General features: G+C 39.0%; 1 pseudogene and 2 gene segments (V, D, J or C); all 3 read right to left on the bottom strand.

Annotated features, from left to right (window-relative positions):
- Nucleotides 1-9,268: 9,268 nt before the first annotated feature.
- Nucleotides 9,269-9,732, bottom strand: LOC119818461. The segment is given in 2 exon segments: nucleotides 9,269-9,600; nucleotides 9,690-9,732. Coding segments are annotated over 2 exon segments (375 nt in total).
- Nucleotides 9,733-15,779: 6,047 nt separating this feature from the next.
- Nucleotides 15,780-16,226, bottom strand: LOC119818511 (annotated as a pseudogene).
- Nucleotides 16,227-22,070: 5,844 nt separating this feature from the next.
- Nucleotides 22,071-22,558, bottom strand: LOC119819792. The segment is given in 2 exon segments: nucleotides 22,071-22,396; nucleotides 22,480-22,558. Coding segments are annotated over 2 exon segments (372 nt in total).
- Nucleotides 22,559-24,341: the final 1,783 nt, after the last annotated feature.

Below are 24,341 nucleotides of genomic sequence, written 5' to 3'. Positions count from 1 at the left end.
AAAAATAAATAAAAAAAAAAAGAAACCCAGGATAGCCAAAATAAACTTATACAATAAAGGTACTTCTGGAGGCATTACCATCCCTGACTTCAACCTCTATTACAGAGCTGCAGTATTGAAAACAGCTTGGTAATGGCATAAAAACAGAGAAGTCAACCAATGGAATCGTATAGAAGACCCGGATCTTAAACCACAAACCAATGAACACCTGATTTTTGATAAAGGAGCCAAAATTACACAATGGAAGAAAGAGGGCACCTTCAACAAATGGTGCTGGCATAACTGGATGTCAACCTGTAGAAGAATGAAAGTAGATCCATATCTATCACCATGCACAAAACTCAAGTCCAAATGGATTAAAGACCTCAATATTAATCTGAACACACTGAGCTTGATAGAAGAGAAAGTGGGAAGGACTCTACAACATTTGGGCACAGGAGACCATTTCCTACGTATAACCCCAGCAGCACAGACATTAAGGACAACATTGAATAAATGGGACCTCCTGAAGTTGAGCAGCTTCTGTAAAGCAAAGGACATTGTCACTAAGACACAAAGGCAGCCTACTGACTGGGAAAAGATCTTCACCAACCCTGCAACTGACAAAGGTCTGATCTCTAAAATATATAAGGAACTCAAGAGACTAGACGGTAAAATGCCAATTAACCCAATTAAAAAATGGGGCGCTGAACTGAACAGAGAATTCTCAACAGAAGAAGTTCAAATGGCCAAAAGACACTTAAGGTCATGCTCAACCTCCCTAGCTATCAGGGAAATGCAAATCAAAACAACTTTGAGATATCATCTTACACCTGTCAGATTGGCTAAAATCCAAAACACCAATAATAACCTTTGCTGGAGAGGTTGTGGGGTAAGGGCTACACTCATCCATTGCTGGTGGGAATGCAAACTTGTGCAACCACTTTGGAAAGCAGTGTGGCGGTTTCTCAGGAAATTTGGGATCAACCTACCCCAGGACCCAGCAATTCCACTATTGGGAATCTACTCAAGAGATGCCCAGTCATACTACAAAAGCATATGCTCATCTATGTTCATAGCAGCATTATTTGTAATAGCCAGATCCTGGAAACAACCTAGAGGCCCTTCAGTGGAAGAATGGATGAAGAAACTGTGGAATATATACATGCTAGAATACTACTCAGCGGTAAAAAACAATGACATCTTGAATTTTGCAGTCAAATGGATGGAAATAGAAAACACTATTCTGAGTGAGGTAACCCAGACCCAAAAAGATGAACAGGGGATGGACTCACTCATAATCGGTTTCTAGCCATAATTAAAGGACATCGAGCCTATAAATTTGGGATTCTTGAGAAGATAATAAGAAGGTGAACTCCCAAAAAAAGATATAGTAATCCTCCTGGATATTGGAAGTAGACACGATCGCCAGGCAAAATTGGGAACTTGAGGGTTGGGCAAGACTGGGCCAAGGTAAGATGGGGAGAGAAAAGCGTGAAGGGGAGAATGGGGGGAGCTCGGAGGAATGGGATGCTTGGGATACAGGAAGGGTGGATATTGGAGCAGGGAAGCATATATCTTAATTTAAGGAGCCACCTGAGGGTTGTCAAGAACTTGACCCTAGAGGGGTTCCCAGGTTTCCAGGGAGATGCCCCCAGTTAGTTCCTTGGGCAGCTGAGGAAAGGGAGCCTGAAAAGGCCAGTTCCTATAGCCATACTGATGAATTTCTTGCATATCACCATAGAACCTCCACCTGACGATAGATGAAGAAAATGACAGAGCCCCACATTGGAGCACCGGACTGAGCTCCCAAGGTCCTGATGAGGAGCAGAAGGAGAGAGAACATGAGAAAGAAAGTCAGGACCGTGAGGGAACTTCCATCTGGCGATAGATGGGGAAATGACTGAGCCCCACTTTGGAGCACTGGACTGAGCTCCCAAGGTCCTGATGAGGAGCAGAAGGAGAGAGAACATGAGGGAGAAAGTCAGGAACGTGAGGGGTGCTTTCACTCATGGAGACGGTGGGACAGAACTAATGGGAGATCACCAACTCCAGTTGGAATGGGACTGATGGATCATGCGACCAAACCCATCTCTCTGAATGTGGCCAACAGTGGGGGCTGACTGAGAAGCAAAGGACAATGGCGCTGGGCTCTGATTCTTCTGCATGGACGGGCTCTGTGGGAGCCTTCTCAGCTTGGTCGATCACCTTCCTGGACCTGGGGGAAGTTGGGAGGACCTTGGTCTTAGCATAGAGTAGGGAACCCTGATGGCTCCTTGGCCTTGAGAGGGAGGGAGGGGAGGTATGGGTGGAGGGGAGGGGAGGGAAGGGGGAGAAGGAGTGGAGGAAGGGGGGAGGAGGAGGGGAGGGAGGGGGAAGAAGGAGGGGAGGAGATGGAAATTTTTAAATATAAAAAAATAAACCATGAGGAAAAAAAATTTAAAAAAAGGACCACACATAAGAAAAAAAAAAAAAAACAGGTAAGGGAAACAGTAAAAGACCTGAAAACTGACATGAAGGTAATGAAGAAAACACAATCTGAGGGAAGACTGGAATGGAAATTCTGAGTAAATGAACAGAAACTTCAAGACAAGTATTTCCAACCAAATAGAAGAGATGGAAAAAAGAATCTCAGACTCTGAAGATACTATAGAGGAAATAAATTCACAGATTAAAGAATAAAACAAATCCAACAAATTCTTAACACAAAACATCAAGGTACTCTGTGACACCATGAAAAGACCAAACCTAAGAATAATTGGGGTAGAAGAAGGAGAAGAATTACAACTCAAAGTCCCAGAAAATATATTCAACAAAATTATAGAAGAAAATTTCCCCAACCTAAAGAAAGATATTCCTATGAAGGTACAAGAAGCCTACAAAACACTGAATAGACTGGATCAAAAGAAAACATCCCCACGCCATATAATAATCAAACAACAAAACATACAGAATGAAGAACAGATATTAAGAGATACAAAGGAAAAAGGTCAAGTAACATATAAAGAGAAACCTATCAGAATTACACCTGACTTCTCACTGGAAACCATGAAAGCCAGAAAGTCTTGGAAAGATGTGCTACAGACACTAAGGGAACATGGATGCAAGTCCAGACTACTATGCTCACCAAAGCTTGCATTCACCATTGATGGAGAAAACAAGATATTCCAGGACAAAAACAGATTTAAACAATAAGTAGCCACAAATCCAGCCTTGCAGAAAGTAATAGAAGGAAAATCACAAACCAAGGAGTCCAACAATGCTCACAATAACTCAGACATCTAGTGAACTTTCACCAGCACAACTCAAAGAGAGGTAACACACAAACTCTACAACCAGAAAAAAAATGACAAGTCTTAACAACCACTGGTCATTAATATCACTGAATATCAATGGACTCAATTCACCTATAAAAAGGCACAGGCTAAGAGATTGGATACGAAAACAGGATCCAACATTCTGCTGTTTACAAGAAACACACCTCAACCACAAAGACAGACATCTACTCAGAGTAAAAAGTGTTGGGAAAAGGTTTATCAAGCAAATGGTCCTAAGAAACAAGCAGGTGAGGCCATACTAATTTCTAACAAAGTTGACTTCAAACTAAAATCAATCAGAAGAGATGGAAAGGGACACTTTATACTCATAACAGGAAAAATCCTTCAGAATGAAGTCTCAATCCTTAATATCTATGCCCCTAATATAAAAGCACCCACTTATGTAAAAGAAAACTTACTAGAACTCAAGGCAGCCATTAATCCACACATTAATAGTAGGAGACTTCAACACTCCTCTCTCACCAATGGAAAAGTCAATCAGACAGAAACCTAACAGAGAATTGAAAGACTTAATGAAGGTAATGAACCAAATGGACTTAACAGACATCTATAGAACATTCCACCCAAATAGGAAAGAATATACCTTCTTCTCTGCAGCTCATGGAACCTTTTCGAAAATTGACCATATATAGGGCAACAAAGCAAACTTCCACAGTCACAAAAAATATTAGTAACCACCTGTGTCTTATTGCATCACCATGGATTGAAATTAGAATTCAACAATGCTACCCCCAGAAAGCCTACAAACTCATGGAAACTGAACAGTCAACTATTGAACCACAGCTGGGTCAAGGAAGAAATAAAGAAAGAAATTAAAGTCATTTTTGAATTTAATGAAAACAAAGACACAACATATTCAAACCTATGGGACACAATGAAAGCAGTGCTAAAAGGAAAGTTCATAGCACTAAGTGCCCACTTAAAGAAAATGGAGAAAGCACTCATTGGAGACTTAACAGCACACCTGAAAGCTCTAGAAAAAAAGAAGAAGATTCACCTAGGAGGAGTAGAAGACTGGAAATAATCAAGCTGAGGGCAGACATCAACAAAATAGAAACACAGAAAACAATCCAAAGAATCAATGAAAGAAAAAGTTGGTTCTTGGAGAAAATCAAAAAGATTGACAAACCCCTTTCCAAACTAATAAAAATGACAGAGAGAGAACTAGCAAATTAATAAGATCAGAAATGAAAAGGGGGACATAACCACAGACACAGAGGAAATTCAGAGAATCAATAGATCTTACTACAAAAGCCTGTATGCCACAAAATTGGAAAATGTAAAACAAATGGACATTTTTTTAGATATGTACCATGTACCAAAGTTAAACCAGGACCAGGTGAACAATCTTAATAGTCCTGTTATTCATAAAGCATTAGAAACTCTTATCAAAAACCTCCCTACCAAAAAAAAGCCCTGTACCAGATGGTTTCAATGCAGAATTCTACCAGAACTTCCAAGAAGACGTAATGCCTATATTCCTTAAGGTATTTCATAATATAGAAACAGAAGAGTCATTGCCAAATTCCTTTTATGAGGCTACAGTTACCCTGATACCTAAACCACACAAAGACTCAACCAAGAAAGAGAATTACAGACCAATCTCACTCATGAACATTGATGCAAAAATACTCAATAAATTACTAGCAAACCGAGTCCAAGAACACATTAGAAAAATAATCCACTATGATCAAGTAGGATTCATCCCAGAGATGCATGGCTGGTTCAACATATGAAAATCTATCAATGTAATCCATCATATAAATAAACTGAAGGAAAAAAAATATGATCATTGCATTAGATGCTTAAAAAGCATTTGACAAAATTCAACACCCTTTTATGATAAAGGTCTTGGAGAGATTAGGGATACAAGGGTCATTACTAAATATAATAAAGGCTATTTACAGCAAGCCGACAGTTAACATCAAATTAAATGGAGAGAAACTCAAGGTCATCCCACTAAATTCAGAAATAAGACAAGGCTTATCTCCTTATCTCTTCAATATGATGCTTGAGGTTCTAGCAATAGCAATAAGACAACATAAGGGAATCAAGGGGATTCGATTTGGAAAGGAAGAAGTTAAACTTTCGTTATTTGCAGATGATATGATAGTGTACATAAGCGACCCCAAAAACTCCAACAAAAAACCCCTACAGCTGATAAACTCCTTCAGTAATGTGGCAGGATAGAATATCAACTCCAGAAAATCAGTTGCTTTCCTATACACAAAGGAAAAGGAAGCAGAGAGGGAAATCAGAGAAATATCACTTTTCAAGATAGCCACAAATAGCATAAAATATCTTTGAGTAACTCTAACCAAGGAAGTAAATGATCTATTTGCCAAGAATTTTAATCTTCTGAAGAAAGAAATTGGAGAGGATATCAGAAAATGGAAGGATCTCCCTTGCTCATGGATTGGGAGAATCAAAATTGTAAAAATGGCAATTCTACCAAAAGCAATCTATAGATTCAATGCAATCCCGATTATGGTCCCATCAAAATTCTTCAGATATTGAGAGGACAATAATCAACTTTATATGGAAAAACAAAAAACCCAGGATAGCCAAAACAATCTTATACAATAAAGGTACTTCTGGAGGCATTACCAACCCTGACTTCAAACTCTATTACAGAGCTACAGTATTGAAAACAGCTTGGTAATGGCATAAAACCAGAGAAGTTGACCAATGAAATCAAACAGAAGACCAGGATCTTAAACCACAAACCAATGAACACCTGATTTTTGATAAAGGAGCTAAAAGCACACAATGGAAGAAAGGAAGCATCTTCAACAAATGGTGCTGGCATAACTGGATGTCAACCTGTAGAAGAACGAAAGTAGATCCATATCTATCACCATGCACAAAACTCAAGTCCAAATGGATTAAAGACCTCAATATTAATCTGAACACACTGAGCCTGATAGAGGAGAAAGTGGGAAGTACTCTACAACAATTGGGCACAAGAGACCATTTCCTACGTATAACCCCAGCAGCACAGACATTAAGGGCAACATTGAATAAATGGGACCTCCTGAAGCTGAGCAGCTTCTGTAAAGCAAAGGACACTGTCACTAAGACACAAAAGCAGCCCACTGACTGAGAAAAGATCTTCACCAACCCTGCAACTGACAAAGGTCTGATCTCTAAAATATATAAGGAACTCAAGAGACTAGACTTTAAAATGCTAATTAACTCATTTAAAAAATGGGGCGCTGAACTGAACAGAGAATTCTCAACAGAAGAAGTTCAAATGGCCAAAAGACACTTAAGGTCATTCTCAACCTCCTTAGCTATCAGGGAAATGCAAATCAAAACAACTTTGAGATACCATCTTACACCTGTCAGATTGGCTAAAATCAAAAACACCAATGATAGCCTTTGCTGGAGAGGTTGTGGGGTAAGGGGTACACTCATCCATTGCTGGTGGGAATGCACTCTTGTGCAACCACTTTGGAAAGCAGTGTGGCGGTTTCTCAGGAAATTTGGGATCAACCTACCCCAGGACCCAGTAATTCTACTCTTGGGAATTTACCCAAGAGATGCCCAATCATACTACAAAAGCATTTGTTCAGCTATGTTCATATCATCATTATTTGTAATAGCCAGAACCTGGAAACAACCTAGATGCCCTTCAATGGAAGAATGGATGAAGAAACTGTGGAATATATACATATTAGAGTAGTACTACTCAGCGGTAAAAAACAATGACATCTTGAATTTTGCATGCAAATGGATGGAAATAGAAAACACTATTCTGAGTGAGGTAACCCAGACCCAAAAAGATAAAAATGGGATACTCACTCATAATCGGTTTCTAGCCATAAATAAGGGACATCGAGCCTATAATTCATTATCCTTGAGAAGACAATAGGAAGGTGAAACCAAAGAAAAACATATAGTTATCCTCCTGGATATTGGAAGTAGTCAAAATTGGGAACGTGGGGGTGAGGTTGGTTGGGGGCAAGGGGAGATGGGGAGAGAAAAGCGTGAAGGGGAAGATAGGGAGAGCTGGGGGGAATGGGATACTTGGGATATAGGAAGGGTGGATATGGGAACAGGAAAGCATATATCCTAATTAAGGGAGCCATCTTAGGATTATTAAGAAACTTTACTCTAGCGGGGTTACCAGGCATCCAGGAAGATGCCCCCAGCTAGTTGCGGGGCCAGCTGAGGAGAGGGAGTCAGAAAAGGCCAGATCCTATAGCCATACTGATGATTATCTTGCATATCACCATAGAACATTCATCTGGCAATGGATGGTGATAGAGACAGAGGCCCACATTGGAGCACCGGACTGAACTCCCAAGGTCCTGACTAGGAGCAGAAGGAGGGAGAACATGAGAAAGAAAGTCAGGACTGTGAGGAGTGCTCCCATCCACTGAGATGGTGCGGCTGATCTATTCAGAGCTTACCAAGCCCAGCTGGACTGGGACTGAAAATGCATGGGAGAAAACCGGACTCCTTGAACATGGCGGACAATTTGGGCTGCTGAGAAGCCAAGGACAATGACACTGGATTCAGATCCTACTACGCATATTGGCTTTGGGGGGGGGGGGCTGGCCTGTTTGGATGCTCACCTTCCTGAACCTGGATGGAGGGGGGAAGAACTTGGACTTCCCACAGTGCAGGGAACCCTTACTGCTCTCTGAACAGGAGTGGGAGGGGGAGTGGAGAGGGAGGAGGCGGAAATTTTCTTAATGAAAAAAAAAAGAAACTCCTCTTTTACAGGGAATCAGTTGAACAATACTAATCTGAGACTTAGTGTTCAGGGTCATTCAACCTTTAAATGGATTGGTGTGACTGCTCTTCCATATAATGACACAGAATATGATTGAGGTCAAGTTCAGGCACATTTATAGGGTAGTTGGAATAATTCTGCTTTATCTATGAACATTGGTTCCTCCCTTCACCAGAAAATCTCTGACAGGCTCACTCTGTTTGCAAATTATGGTTGTCTAGGCTTCCTTCATTATCTAAGTTGATATTGACTAGATGTTTTAAGAATGAATAGTGAGCTTTACCACAGCTGATTTCCAGATCTCCATGAAACCCAATCTTTTCTTTGGTGTTATTGGATATAGCTGTAGCAGTGAACTCTGGTGATGAAGTGAGTTGATAAAAAGCACAACTGATTGATGATGTTCACAAGTACTCAATCATTCAAAAATCCAAACACACTGTAGAACAAAGGTAACTACCAGGTTGATATCTAATGGCCTGTGAGAAAGAATGATGTATCAGTATAGTTCTTTGTTCTATAAAGTTTTGAGACTTTGTGGCAGGTTTTCTGAGACAGGGAAGGAATTAAAAATGGGACCAGGGAATAATGTGTAATCTCAGCACCTACCTCAATTAACATGTACATACATTGATTTTTTTAATGATTTTTGTGAAAAGTAATTTTATCATCCTTGAGCATCTTACAGGAATTATATTATATGCAGTGCATTTTGACACATATCTAACATTCTAAGAGACCAGAATTTCTACAGGACCACACAGCCAGAGTTAACTACAAACCTGAAGTCATGTAACATTTAAGACTCAGAAGGACTTTTGTTTTCCCAACAGTTTTTATTTGGATTTTACTGCTCAAATCCATATTTCAGTTTATTAAAAACTACCTCCAAAATGTCACAGTCTCTTAGAATCCAGAGATTGATTTTTTAAATCATACTTCATAATCACAAGTTTCACTTTTTTTATTTTATTAATGAAAAAACATTTCATTGAATGTGATCATTGGTGAAGAGATTGGAAGGTATGGTGTACACTAATCATCCTAAATCAGCATCCCTTCATTCACAGATGAAATTTTGAAAAGTTGTTACAAAAAATGAGAGACAAAACAATTCAGAATGTTTCTTTCTGTGAATTTCTTAAGGCTAGTCTTCTCTGTCATCTTAGTCCCAGGGCAGCTTTCTGCTTCTCCAGGGTTTCTGACACACTCAGGATGTGGTTATCGTACTGTGTCTTGTACAGTAATAGATGGCAGAGTCTTCAGATGTCAATCTGCTGAGTTCCATGTAGGCTGTGCTGGAGGATGTGTCTGCAGTCAGTGTGGCCTTGCCCTGGAACTTCTCATTGTACTTAGTATTACCACTTCCAGGAGAAATCCATCCAATCCACTCCAGGCTCTGTCCAGGCCTCTGCTTCACCCAGCTAATAGCATAACTAGTGAAGGTGTAGCCTGAAGCCTTGCAGCACAGCTTCACTGAGGTCCCAGGTCTCCCCAATTCAGGCCCTGACTGATGCAGCTGTTCCTGGGAGTGGACACCTGAGAAGAAATAGACAGAATAGATTGTCAGAGACATTGTTACCTCAGTCCCTGTCTTCTCCTCAGGTTTGGAATTAGAAATACCTTAACTGTAGTTACTGACACAAGGAAGAGAATGATACAGCTCCATCCCATGGTGTGGGCCTTGTGTGCTCAGTGACTACGGAGAAGGCACTGATCATATGTTGTTGTTGGGTGTGTACTTTCCTGTATTTACCATAATAGATTCAGGCAATTTGCATATTCAAGAACAGGGGATTTCTTAAATAAGCACATAGTCCAGTTTGAAAAGGTGGTGGAGGAGGACACATGAGTCAAGCAAACGAATGGTGAAGTTCAAGTCCTGATTCTGTCTGAGGAAATGCATCTCACACCATTCCCTCAGCTCTGCAGATGCTGTGGGTGTAACAACAGGACCTAAGCTCTCAATAGATTTCTGGCCCGAGGCAGTATCTCTACTTTGTGACAAGGTTGTCTGATTGATTTACAGGAGGAGATTGTGATAATAATGGTGGTGACTGGAAATTTCAAAACTTGCTAAATTTTGAGAAATTACAATCTAATTTCATATATATATATATATATATATATATGATATTTGCCATACCAGAAGGTTTCATAGAAAAACTCACTGAAATGTCTTAAAGAAACATACCTCAGAAATATTTGCACACTGAAGTTTAATGCAGCACTATATACCATAACTTATGGAAATAAACTTCACGTCTGTCAGCAGAAGTTTGCACCAAGAAGACATAGCTGTATGTGTGACACAACAGGCACAGGTCATCTGAAAGAATAAGGAACTTATGTAACCTTTAGGAAAATCAATGAAACTGGAGATAACTGTATTAATTAAAATTATCTCTGAAAAACAGATACTATATGAAACTCTAAGTTTTTATATATTGAATAAGTACACAGAACTATTTGTGCTAATATCTAACAACTTAAAAATGAACTGTCTAGCAGAATATAGCAAAAAAGGAACATCAAGAAAACGAAGGGTAGGAGTTGTGGGGGAAATATGCACAGTGTAAAATGGACAGGCATGAAAATCCTAAACATATAAAAAATTGTTACCGTCACTTTACAAAATAATTGTGATGATTGTATACATTTTTTTCATGTATAAATTATATTGTTATCATGTCTATCCTCAACTATGGTCCTCTGATTTTTTCGGGACCTTCCAAAATGTCTCTCATTTGTTTCTTAATAGCAGAGTAAGTCCAAACTTTGCTATCTTTATACACATCAGTGTGTCATTCCATAGTAAAGAAGGTGATGAAGGAGCCTCTAGAGACCTTCCCGAAAGTGAATACACTTTTTTCATCAGTTATCCAATGGCAAAAGATCCAAAGCTTGGTGTTGGCCCATGAAAAATCCCTGCCCATCATGTTGCAATATATTTTTATTTTTTTTAATTTTTTTTATTTATTAAAAATTTCAACCCCCTCGCCTCTTCCCATTTTCCTTCTACTCCCTCCTCTTCCCCCTCCCTCTCCAGTCCTAAGAGAAGTCAGCGTACCCTGCTCTGTGAGAATTCCAAGACCCTCCTCCCTCCATTCAGGTCTAGGAAGGTGTGCATCCAAACAGACTAGGATCCCAAAAAGCCAGTACATGCAGTAGAATCAAATCCCAGTGCCATTATTATTGGATTCTCAGTCAGCCTCCATTGTCAGCCACATTCAGAGAGTCTGGTTTGATCACATGCTCCTTCAGTCCCAGTCCAGCTGGCCTTGGTGAGCTCCCATTAGATCAGTCACACTGTCTCAGTGGGTAGACACACCCCTCACGGTCCTGTCTACTTCTAATCTCCAGGAGGATAAATATATGGGTTTTTTTTTGGTGGGGGTTCAGAACTGAAGTAAACATGAACTTAGAGAGATTATGAAAGCAGGCACAATTCCTGCAAAGATTCGATCCAAACAGGTTTCCAGTGATGAGAGAGAGACACAGAGAAAGAACGAGAGAGAGAGACAGAGAGACAGAGAGACAGAGACTGAAAGACACAAGCTCCCAACACAAAGCAAGAAGTTTCGGCAATTTTTGCTTGCAAAGGAAGCATTAGTTTTCTGTAATTGAGTCTCATTGGGTAGATTAACCACACTTAAGGGTGTTTCCATGCCCAGGGGTAGATGGCCAACACAAAATGACCTCAGTTGTATGTTTGTAGATATTTCCTATCATATCAATATATACTGCATTTCTTTTCATCTAATATGTTTTTGCTTCGTACTATGGTTCAAAGGTTCAATTGTTTAAAGTTTTTTGGTTTGGTTTGATGTACTTTAGTTTTGTTTTCTCACTCTGTCTCTCTCTGTGTGTCTATCACTATCTTTCTTTGTGTGTGCATTTCTGTGATCTGTGTATTTTTGCTTGTTTTAATCCTATTTTAAACTTTTTTAATTTATGTGTTTGCTTTCCATAGAGGAAAAAAAGCTGGATAGTGGGGAAGAAGGAAGGATCTAGAAAAATTTAAGAAGATGGAAATCAGTAATTGTAATATTTTACATTAAAATTTATTTAAAAATATATAAGAAGCAAATAAAAACTGAATAAATTAAGCAAGAAAATTTAAACCTCTGAAAATTTTAATAAATAATTTTTACTATTTTTGAGCATGGAAACATCACATGTCAATAACAGTAGGTGTAGATCAGATCAGCTGGAAGATTTTAAGTAAGGACACCACAGAGAAAACATCATCTTTTTACTATGGATTCTTGGTACCATTGCACCCCCTTCTGGTTCTAAGATCCTCTGCAGGTTGGTTTGTCAAGGCTCACACAGAAGTGGCATTGTCTGCCATGAGCACCAGCATCCCTGCATCTTCAGTGCTCACAGAGCTCAGCTGCAGGGAGAAATGGCTTTGCTTCTTAGGCAATACTGACTGGATATTTGAGAGATGGATTTTAAATTATGTCTATATGATTGTCAGTGTCTCTCTTGATGCCAGGCTCTGCTTGGGTGGATCCAGTTCTGGCAATACCTGCTTGTAATACACAAAATAAGGACAGACCTGGGTTTTCGCAGCTTTCATCTTGGTTTTTACAACTGGGGGTGAGCACCTGAACTCAGAGAAGCTCAGTGGATCTTGAGTTCAGCTGTATCCCCTCTTTGTGTTCATATATGAATTCCTGAGACATTCAGATCCAGGAGTCAAAGAAAAAGGAGACACAACTGTGTTACAGACCAGGTAACAACTCAAGAAAAATATTTTCAAATTAAGAGATAAAAACCACAAAAATTGATATACAACCCAATATATTTTCCATATATATTAGAGAATGACAGAGGAGAGATGATCCTTTGACAAGGATCCTCATGGGTAGTCGGTATATCTCTTTAGACAGTTTTCTCTTTCTCTTTCTGCCTCTCTTAATTCAGGATCCTCTTATTCTTGGACAGAGAATGTGTTAGCAAAGCTTTACAGGAGTTGGATGTTTTCACAAGGAAGAATGAATTTGGAAGATGCTTCCAGGAATGAGAAAACCCAAAAATACTACACAATATTTTGTCAATATGCCTGTTTAAATTTCTGAAGTGTAACTACAAATATTAACACAAAAATTCATGCTACAGAAAACCAAGCTACTCACGTATGTTTTGTTCTAACTTCAGGACCATGAATCATTTGTGGCTGATATTGCAGGAGAAAAGCAGCCTGAACCAGTCAGTTGAATGGCTTCTCTTCTATCACTGACCATAGTTGGTATGATGTCATTGGATCTTTCAGTTCATAGGACAGCACCTTCCTGGCAACATCTCATTATAAAGAAGCAGTTCTCTATACAGTTCAGGAGGCTGAATGGACTTAAGCTGGCATTTCTATCATTTATGTCAATGTACAGTAGTCTTTGCCTGCTTAATCCATATGGCTTCACAAAGACATATTTACTACTATAGACAAGAGCTACAAATCCCTTTATGACTTTGTAGATCATCTACAAAAAGCTACAGAGCTGCACATTGATGATAAAGAAGCTGCTTCTGCCTCATTTTTCCTTCTGTTTATTAAATGCAAATTTTATCTGTACAAAGATTCATTATGTAGTTGCTAATGCCTCTCCTACTATTGTTGATTTTATACAAGCATACCAAAATGATGGAACAGAAGAATGAAAAGCTTAGATTCTGGCAGTTTCCTTGTGGCTTTCTTTACTTTTCAAATGTGGAGGGAAATAAAAATTCTCAAAAATAATATAAACAAAAACTTGACAATCAGCCCAGGATAGCAAGCCTTCCTCTAACATACCTGCAAAATGTAAAATGCACTTTCACTGATCCAGTCAGTGTCCGTCTAGATGTGGTGACAAAGACAATGCAATTTCAGGAAGCAAGCGAATGAGCAACCAGGGCTCCTGATGAACAGGACCAGGCCTCTTATATTCCCGGGTTGGAATCCCACTGCTCTACCTTCAATGCTATCTATGGAAAAAGCCCAGATAGTTGCCAATGTAGCAGATTCTATACCATCAGGATTCCATAGCTTGACACTCAGATCTATCCTCAATCCTACAATAGTAAGAGGTTTGATTGCTACGGCAAAAAGCAATTCGTGATTTTCCTTCCATCTTGAATTTTGCGTGCAAATGGATGGAAATAGAAAACACTATCCTGAGTGAGGTAACCCAGACCCCAAAAGATGAATATGGTATGTACTCACTCATAAGTGCATTCTAGCCATAAATAAAGGACACTGAGCCCATAATATGTGATCCTAGAGAAGCTAAATAAGAAGGTGAACCCAAAGAAAAACAATAGTTATCCTCCTGGATATTGGAAGGAGACAAGATTGCCAGGCAAAAATTGGAAACTTGGGAGTGGGAGTAGGGTGGGGGTAAGAGGAGATGGGGAGAAAAAAGTGAGAAGGGGAGGATGGGGAGAGCTTAGGGTAATGAGACAGTTGAGATGGAGGAAGGGTGGATATGGGAGCAGGGAAGTATATATCTTAATTAAGGGATCCATTTTAGGTTTGGCAAGAGACTTGACTCTAGAGGTGTTCCCAGGTGTGCATGGAGATATCCCCAGCTAGATCCTTGGGCAGCTGAGGAGAGAGAGCCTGAAATGGTCCTATCCTATAGCCATACTGAGGAATATTTTGCATATCATCATAAAACCTTCATATGGCAATGGATGAAGCTAGAGACAGAGACCCACATTGGAGCACTAGACTGAGTTCCTAAGGTCCAAATGAGGAGCAGAAGGAGGGGGAACATGAGCAAGGAAGTCAGGACAGGGAGAGGTGTGTCCACCCACTGAGATGGTGGGGCTGATCTAATGGGAGCTCACCAAGGCCAGATAGACTGGGACTGATGGAGCATGTGATCAAATCGGTCTCTCTGAACGTGGCTGACAAGGAGGGCTAACTGAGAAGCCAAGGACAATTGCACTGGGTTTTGATCCTACTGCAGGTACTGGCTTTGTGGGAGCCTAGTCTGTTTGGATGCTCACTTTCTTAGACCTGGATGGACAGGGGAGGACTTTGAACTTCCCACAGGGCAGGGAACCCTGACTGCTCTTTGTACTGGAGAGGGAGGGGGAAGGGAATGGGAGGGAGGGAAATGGAAGGAGGTGGAAATTTTTAATTAAAAATAATAATAATAATAATAATAATAATAAAAGCAATTCATGACCACAATGTATCAAAAACTAAAGACATACCATTTGATTTCATAAGAGAGGTTAATAAACATAACTCAACATCTATAGGGACCCACTTCCAACAAACTGCTATTGATTATTTGTGGGAAATCAAACTAGACTATGAAAGGGGCTTTTTTTTGCCTGAACACTGTTGATTTGTGTTATATTGTCATGATTATAGCTTATTCCCGGCTACTCCAGTAACAGTTCCAAACCCTCACATTTAAGAGATATTTATATCATAATGTATTTCTACAGTTTGTCCTATTTTGTTTATAAACAAAATAATTGTGTCAGTGGAGGTGGTCATTGGGAAACATCTGGTTCAGTTATGGCCTCCTCTGAGGCATCCTGAATCAGCATTACTTCTTTCCCATCAGTCCTTTTGAAAAGGTGACAAAGACCCTAAAAGACTGATTTGACAGACAAAGGGACACTCCTAGTGGTTATTCTCAGCAAGTCTCCAGGCTAATCCCTCTGTCATCTCAAATTCAGGGCAACTTCCTGCTCCTCCAGGGTTTCTGACACACTCAGGATGTGGTTGCAACACTATGTCTAGTACAGTAATAGACTGCAGAGTCCTTGGATGTCAGGCTGCTGAGCTCCATGTAGGCTGTGCTGGAGGATTTGTCTGCAGTCAGTGTGGCCTTGCCCTGGAACTTCTGAGCATATTTAGTTTCACCATTCTGGATCAATCCATCCAATCCACTCCAGTCCCTGCCCAGGCTTCTGCTTCACCCAGTACATATAATAGCTAGTGAAGGTATATCCTGAAGCCTTGCAAGACATCTTCACTGAAGTCCCAGGCCTCACCAGTTCAGCCACAGACTGTAGCAGCTGGATCTGTGAGTTCACACCTGCAGAGAGAAAGGCAGAGTGGATGCCATTGTCACCTGAGAGCATGGAAATCTATATTTGGGGAGAGTGTTACCTGTAACTGCTGCCAAGAGGAAGAGGACAATATAGCTCCATCCCATGGTGAGGACCTTGTGTGCTCAGTGACTGTGAAGAGGACACTGATCATATGATGTTATGGTGTGTGCATCCCTGTTTTAACAACAGTACGCTCATGTGATTTGCATATTCATGAGCAGGGACTTCTTAAATACGGACTTAGTCCAATTGGAGAAAAAGGAGGTACAGGGCACCTGGGTCAGGTAGCAAGATGTTGAGGTTCAAATCCTAATCCTTTCTGGGAAAATGATCTCATACTTCTTCCCTGAGCATTGTGCAGACCCTCTGTAAATCACATCAGGGCCTAAGATCTCAATTGATTTCAGGCCTGAAACAATTACTTCACCTTGAGACAAGGTTATCAGATTGATTTATAAGAGATGATTGTGATTATCAAGATGATGGCCTTTAGTAATTCCAAAACCTGCTAAATTTTCAGAATTTGTAGCCTCCTTTCAGATATATACAATTTTATTTGCCTTTGCACCTTGTTACATACACAATAAATAAAAACTGACAAAAATGAGCAAAAGGGAACATTTCGTAAAAACATTTGTATATCAAAGTTTATTACATCACTTTCTCTAATAACTGAATTATGGAAACAAATATAATTATAAACAGATGATTCCAGCAAGAAAATGTGTTTATATATGCGAAAAAACAGAAATATTTTATCTAAAGGTAATAAAGAAATGGCATCACTCTCAGGAAATTCAATACAACTATAGACAGCTATATTAGTTAAAGACCAACTTAGAAATACAGACATTATAAGAGTATTTTATTATTAATTTTTAGATTTTGTGACAAAACAATTACATATACCAATACACAAAAATGTTTAAAACAAACTGTCTAGCATAATAAGTGGAAAAACAGGTGTGCCAAGAAATAAAAGAGTAGAGATTTTCAGGAAATTTACACAGTCTACAATATCAATTTGAGTGAAAATTCTAAACATATATTAAAATAGTTTCAGTTTTCAAGATGACTTTGCTTATTCTTTAATTGTTTATTGATGTATGATACATATTATGATCAAATCTACCACAAATATGTCCCTCTGGCTCCACTTGGGACCTTCCAATTAATCTCTTTCCCAAATTCCAGACCTCTTTTCATCATTAACACAGTGAGTTCAATTAGTGCTATATGCACAGATAGAGTTGGGATCATTCACAATACATAGAGTACTTACAGAAGTCGTACAAGGAAAAGTGATTATAATTTCCTCATCAGTCTTGAAAAGCAAACAAACTTCCACATTTGTGTGGGCCTTCATGAGTGCCTCAACATCATATTTCAATATTTTAAAATATTATTGCACTTTATTTAATGGTGAGAGCAGTGCACACATGTACCAAGGGGGATACATTCACACCTGGTACAATTTAAGAAATTAAATTTTTGTGTTCTACAATGTGGCTGCAAGCAATCAAAATAGTATTGTCAAGATTGCCAGTATACACCTTTACATGATCAGCAATTTTACAGGCTCTCAGTCTGTCTTTGTGTTTGGCTGGATTTTTTCATTTCTTGTGCTAGAAACTATAGTGGCTGTTAGCTCATATGTGCAATGGTCAAGTCAAGTAGTAACATTAGAATTCTATGACTTTCTGCCCTGTATTCTGAATCTTACATTCTTTCCAGTGCCTCTTTGTAATGATCATTGTGCTTTAGGTGGGAAGTTAATTGACTATCTGGGATTGTGTACTCAAACATTCATTTTCAGCACTTTCAGTAATCATGAATGTCTGCATTAATCATGAAACACAGCACAGAAGAAATTCTGGGATCAAGGCTGAGAACAACATCAACTTATGGGAATAGACATAGATATTTTTAAGACAGTTTGACAAGATGGCCATTAGCAATACAAGTAGTATCTACTAGGTAAGTAGTATGTCACATCTAGTCATGGGTATTTTTTAACATGTGTAATAAGAATTGATACTTTCCTATGAATCTGACCACAAATCCAAGTAGAAAGTAGTTCATTATTACATAACTACTAGGTACTAGTGGATATCTTAGCTGAAGTCTGATATTGTAGATCAAGAGGTCTGCTACTGTGTAAGACTATTGATGTCTTTTCTCTCCCTTCAGTCTTTATTACACATTTCTGCACTAGTAAACTTACCAAGCAGGGAGAATTTCCTGTTCAGTTCAATGTTGGTTTCTCTATGCCCTACAACTAAAGTCTTCAACTCACAGTGAAATGTAGATTGAATCAACTTTGTTGTTCTCTTTTTACCTGAGAATGCTTATAAATAAGAAAACAAAGCACAGCAAATACAGGCATGTGCTGGGGAAAGATTGTTTACAGTTTGATGTAAGAATAAATTAGTGTAGTTGCATGAGAAATCAGTTTGTAGATTTTTACTAAAATTAATCAATAAAACTATGCTGTGTCTCAGCCATATCCCTCCCAAGAATGTGCTCAATGACTCCATATCTTATTAAAGAGTCAGTTTTGTGTCCATGTTAATTGGTGTTCTATTCACAGAGGCTGGAAGATTGACCAAACCTATATTTTCAACAAAGGATAAATATATAATGAAAATGTTGGCTCTATAAACAATGGAATAATAAGCAGTAGTAAAATATGAACTAAGAAATCTATAGATAAGTAGACGAAACTAGAAAAATATGCTGAGTGAGGTCACCCTAGACCATAAAGACAAATGCTACATGTTCTCACTTATATGTGATTGCAAGATGTGAATATTTAGTTTCTGTGTTTACTTTATATAAACCAAGAGACTTAAAATCAGCCATTGGGGTTTGAGGTATTAAGGTCAAGGATATACTAAAATACAGGTGAAACGAAAGGAGATCAGGAAAACACAGGAGACAAAATATGAAACATGACATAATTTGCAAAATGAAGACATTAATTGTTGGTGTAAGAAAACACAATTTAAGTTGTAAGAAAATCATATTAAAATGAGGATCCTGAAACATAAGTAAACATATCAATGTAAAGGATATATAATGCATTTGCATAACATAATGAAGCAAGAACATGAAATTAAAGAAAAATAGACTATGGAATAAGAGAAATGTAAATATAATGTTATTTTTATAACAAAATTTCATGAAATAAGGAAGATTTCCTAGGTGCCTAGTTTTGCATTTGAGATTTTCTATGTGTTGCCTGAATGAATTTGTGTTCAGATTTCGGTGTGGCTTTATGGATCTGTTGATAATACAGTATTGTTATCAAAAATTATATTTTAAAGTAATTGTATCAAAACTAGTGAGATGGAGATAAACTTGTCATTTAGTTATTAGCATTGCCCCTGTGGTTTTTCTCATCATGTTTTATGGATATAAGAGATATATGCTTCCAGAAATATGAGTTAGAGAGCTCATGAATGAGATTTGTAGACCATGAAGTCTGCTACTGTATAAGATCCTTGATGTCTTTTCTCTCCCTTCAGGCTGCCTAGCTCCTTGCCACACAAGAAAAATGCGCCAGCAGGGAGAATTTTCTGTTTAGTTCAAAGCTGGTTTCTAATTAACTAATTAGTATTTGAACACAGATACCTGCATGGGTGAACTTTCTGCTCCCAGAAACCATGAGTTATTAATGAACACCGCTGTATGGGCACAAGACAGCTCTCTATGATTTAATAATCAGCGAGGACCCGCAGGTGTTGAGAACACTATGAGGTATTGCCAATGTACTTATTTGTCTACATTAGCTCAATAGTTAGACCTTGTTTCTGAGAAAGAATTTAAAATATGAATAAATCTTAAGAGCTAGAAGTGGTTCATAACTCCAAGAAAAGAGTGTCTTCCAGACACTAAAGAACTGATGCACATTTGAAGTCAAGAGCCTGGAAAGCATGCCAAGTCTGCACAGATTCGATCCAAATGTGTCCCAATGTAGAGAGAAGAACATGTACACTGGCTTTCATCCCCTAACCAAGAAGTTCTATAATTGATAATTCCTTGCAAAGGAAATGTTTGCTTTCTCTGTTGAAGTATTGTTGGGTGTATTTACTTCACTCAGGACTGGACACAGTCTTGCAGTAGATGGCTAACACAGAATGAAAGCAATTATTTTACAGATATTTTCTCTGATTTCACATTGTGCATTATTTCTTCAGTCTTACTCAACTTTTACCTATATAACATAGTTTCATAGTTGAGTGTTGTTATGGGTTATATGTATGTAAGTTCCTGTTTTTATTCATACATAAATGATTGTTATTTTATTTTTTCTTTTTTGACTTCTTTCTACAGAGAGAAGAATCAGGTGTGAATTTGGGGAGGGGATTCAATAATCAAATATATTGTACATTTTTCAAAAAATGTATAAAATAAGTAAAACTAAATAAAATTTTAAAAGAATATACAAACCTGTGAGGAGTTTGACAAGGAATCTTTACTCTAGATGACCATGGAAAATTCATGTCAATCACAGATGGTGCAAATCAGTTAACTGACTTTAAGGAAGGAAACCACAGAGGATAAAGAATCCCCTCCACACTTCATCCCATCTCTCTAATGGAGATTCTCAGCTTCATTGTGCTCCCTGCTGGTCCTTTTCTCCTTTGCAAGTTGTTTTGCCATGGCTTGCACTGAAGTTGCACAGTCTGGTTTAACCTGTAACATAGACATTAAATACAGTGTTCAGCTGCATATGTAAATGGCTTATGATTAACCTGGAGATACTGAATAGATGTTCCAGAAATTGATTTTATGTTATGCCTATATAATTATCAATGTCCCTCTCAAAACTAGGTTCTTCCTTGGTGACAGTTGTATGTATCCAACTCTAGCAATTCCTCCTTGTAACATGGTGACCACAGGAAAGAGCAGAATCTTGGCTGCCCTCATTATTCTATACCTGGGGCAGAGCACTTAACGTCAGAGAATCACAGTCTTGAGCTTAGTTAATGCTCCCACCTGTTTCCAGACACAAGAGCCAACAGAACAGGAGGCACCAATGTGGTATCTAGGGATCAGTTAACAACGTCAGAAAACTATATGAAGAAGAAAGTAGAAATCTAGTGAATGTGTTGGAAGACATTGCTGTCTGATCAAATGTTACAGTCTACCATGGCCTGGCAGCATTCTCTAAGCTGGGCAACATGGAGGTCTCCCTCCACACAGCAAAAGTTTCGTGCTTTCTACTTAGGCTGATCTGAAAGATGTCTCGAGGCACAGGATTCCTGACTTATCTCAAGGGTTACTCTTAACACATCTCCTGCAAGTGTTCTTCCTTTGATGACAGACATTGTAATTAGGCAATTGCTCTAGAAATTTTGATGGGGCCATGCTTCTACTAATTTAACTGCATGATAGAACTTTGCAACTTGATGCAAATTATGGTAGCTCTCCAGACTCCCCAATTCTCCATATTCCCATACTGTGGAATAACGTTGAGCTTTTTCAACAAAATCAGTCTCCCAGAGGGCTGTCTCCATTCCTGTTAAAGGCCACTTTAATAATGTAATTATTTCTTCCATTCTGAGAAACCAAAGTTCTGCTGTTTAAAAACAAACATTCATGCTATTTAAGACTGTGAGAGGAGTTTTGGTTTGTTCAGATGCTGTTTATGTGAACTTTACTGGTAAGATTCATATTATACATTATTCAAAGCTACTCCAAAAAGTTTAAGTCTCTTAGAATCCAGAGATAATTCTGTCACTATGGATTAACACAGTTATCCCTTCATTAGTGTTTTACTACAGAGAAACACATAAATGGGGGTCAATCAGCATAATTTTATTTATAGAGAAGGAGGCAGAAAAACAGACACTCAGATTATTTCTGTGTAAACCTTCAGGTTAATCATCTCTGTCATCTCAGTCCCAGGACAACTTTCTGCTTCTGAAGGGTTTCTGACACACTCAGGATGTGGTTGCAGCACTGTGTGTTGCACAGTAATAGACCGCAAAGTCCTCAGAAGTCAGGCTTCTCAGCTCCATGTAGGCTGTGTTGGAGGATGTGTCTGCAGTCAGTGTGGCCTTGCCCTGGAACTTCTCATTATAGTCAGTATTACCATTTTCAGGATCAATATCTCCAATCCACTCCAGGCCCTGACCAGGTCTCTGCTTCACCCAGTTAATATAGTATTTAGTAATATCATCAGAGGTTCTGCAGGACAATTTCACTGAGGTCCCAGGCTTCACAAGCTCAGGCCCAGACTGCTGCAGCTGTACCTGGGAGTGGACACCTGTAGAGAAAAGACAGTTTAGGAGTCATTGTCACCTCTGTCCCTGTTTCCTATTCAGATTTGGAACTGGAATGCCCCTTTACCTGTAGTTGCTGACGTGAGGAAGAGAATGATCCAGCTCCACTCCATGGTTAGGACCTTTGTGCTCAGTGACTATGGAGGGGACACTGATCATATGTTGTTCTGGGGTGTGGACATCTCTATATTTCCCATGTAATTTGTATATTCATGAACAGTGAAGGTCCTAGAACAGCTTTAGAAGAAAGAGGTAGAGGACCTTGGATCAGGCAGGAGGATGGTAAAGTCCAGTTCTAATTTTGTCTGAGTAAATGAAACCCATAATTTATCCCCAAGCCTTGTGTAGACCTGTGTATGTAACTTCAAGACATAAGTTCTCATTTTACAAAGAGACTTCAGCCAGAGACCATTGTTCCTCTTGTGACAAAAGATATACAGTTAGTAGTTGTGAAAAGGATTTCAAAACTTGTAAATTATGAAAACTTCTAACCTTTTCTCATATACATGAAGGTGGCAAGTGTCTCTGCAGAAGATTGCATACTAAAACACCTACACAAATGATCAAAAGTGAAAATGTCTCAAAAATTTTTGCACACAAATGTTATTGCTGCATTGTCTACAGTAGATAAATTATAGAAACAAACTCTATGTCTTTGAACAAATGACTGTATCAAGCAACCATGATATATATGCTATAAAACAATCTATTCATCAGTAATGTATAAGGATCTTATATAACTTTGAGGAAAATGAATGCAATTGGTAATGACATTATGTACTCTACAACAAATGGGCACAGGGAACCGTTTCCTATGCATAACCCCAGCTGCACAGACTTTAAGGGCAACATTGAATAAATGGGACCTCCTGAAGTTGAGCAGCTTCTGTAAAGCAAAGGACATTGTCACTAAGACACAAAGGCAGCCTACTGACTGGGAAAAGATCTTCACCAACCCTGCAACTGACAAAGGTCTGATCTCTAAAATATATAAGGAACTCAAGAGACTAGACGGCAAAATGCCAATTAACCCAATTAAAAAATGGGGTGCTGAATTGAACAGAGAATTCTCAACAGAAGAAGTTCGAATGGCCAAAAGACACTTAAGGTCATGCTCAACCTCCCTAGCTACCAGGGAAATGCAAATCAAAACAACTTTGAGATATCATCTTACACCTGTCAGATTGGCTAAAATCCAAAACACCAATAATAACCTTTGCTGGAGAGGTTGTGGGATAAGGGGTACACTCATCCATTGCTGGTGGGAATGCAAACTTGTGCAACCACTTTGGAAAGCAGTGTGGCGGTTTCTCAGGAAATTCGGGATCAACCTACCCCAGGACCCAGCAATTCCACTCTTGGGAATCTACCCAAGAGATGCCCAATCATACAACAAAAGCATATGCTCATCTATCTTCATAGCAGCATTATTTGTAATAGCCAGATCCTGGAAACAACCTAGATGCCCTTCAGTGGAAGAATGGATGAAGAAACTGTGGAATATATACATGCTAGAATACTACTCAGCGGTAAAAAACAATGACATCTTGAATTTTGCAGGCAAATGGATGGAAATAGAAAACACTATTCTGAGTGAGGTAACCCAGACCCATAAAGATGAACATGGGATGTACTCACTCATAGTCGGTTTCTAGCCATAATTAAAGGACATTGAGCCTATAAATTTGGGATCCTTGAGAAGATAATAAGAAGGTGAACTCCCAAAAAAAGATATAGTAATCCTCCTGGATATTGGAGGTAGACACGATCGCCAGGCAAAATTGGGAACTTGAGGGTTGGGCAAGACTGGGCCAAGGGAAGATGGGGAGAGAAAAGTGTGAAGGGGAGAACGGGGGGAGCTCGGAGGAATGGGGTGCTTGGGATATAGGAAGGGTGGATATGGGAACAGGAAAGCATATATCTTAATTT

This window comes from Arvicola amphibius, chromosome 7, assembly GCF_903992535.2.
Source record: "Arvicola amphibius chromosome 7, mArvAmp1.2, whole genome shotgun sequence".
Taxonomy (NCBI): Eukaryota; Metazoa; Chordata; class Mammalia; order Rodentia; family Cricetidae; genus Arvicola; species Arvicola amphibius.
Note: the sequence above shows the minus strand (reverse complement) of the source record. Positions and strands in the feature narration are given on the sequence as shown.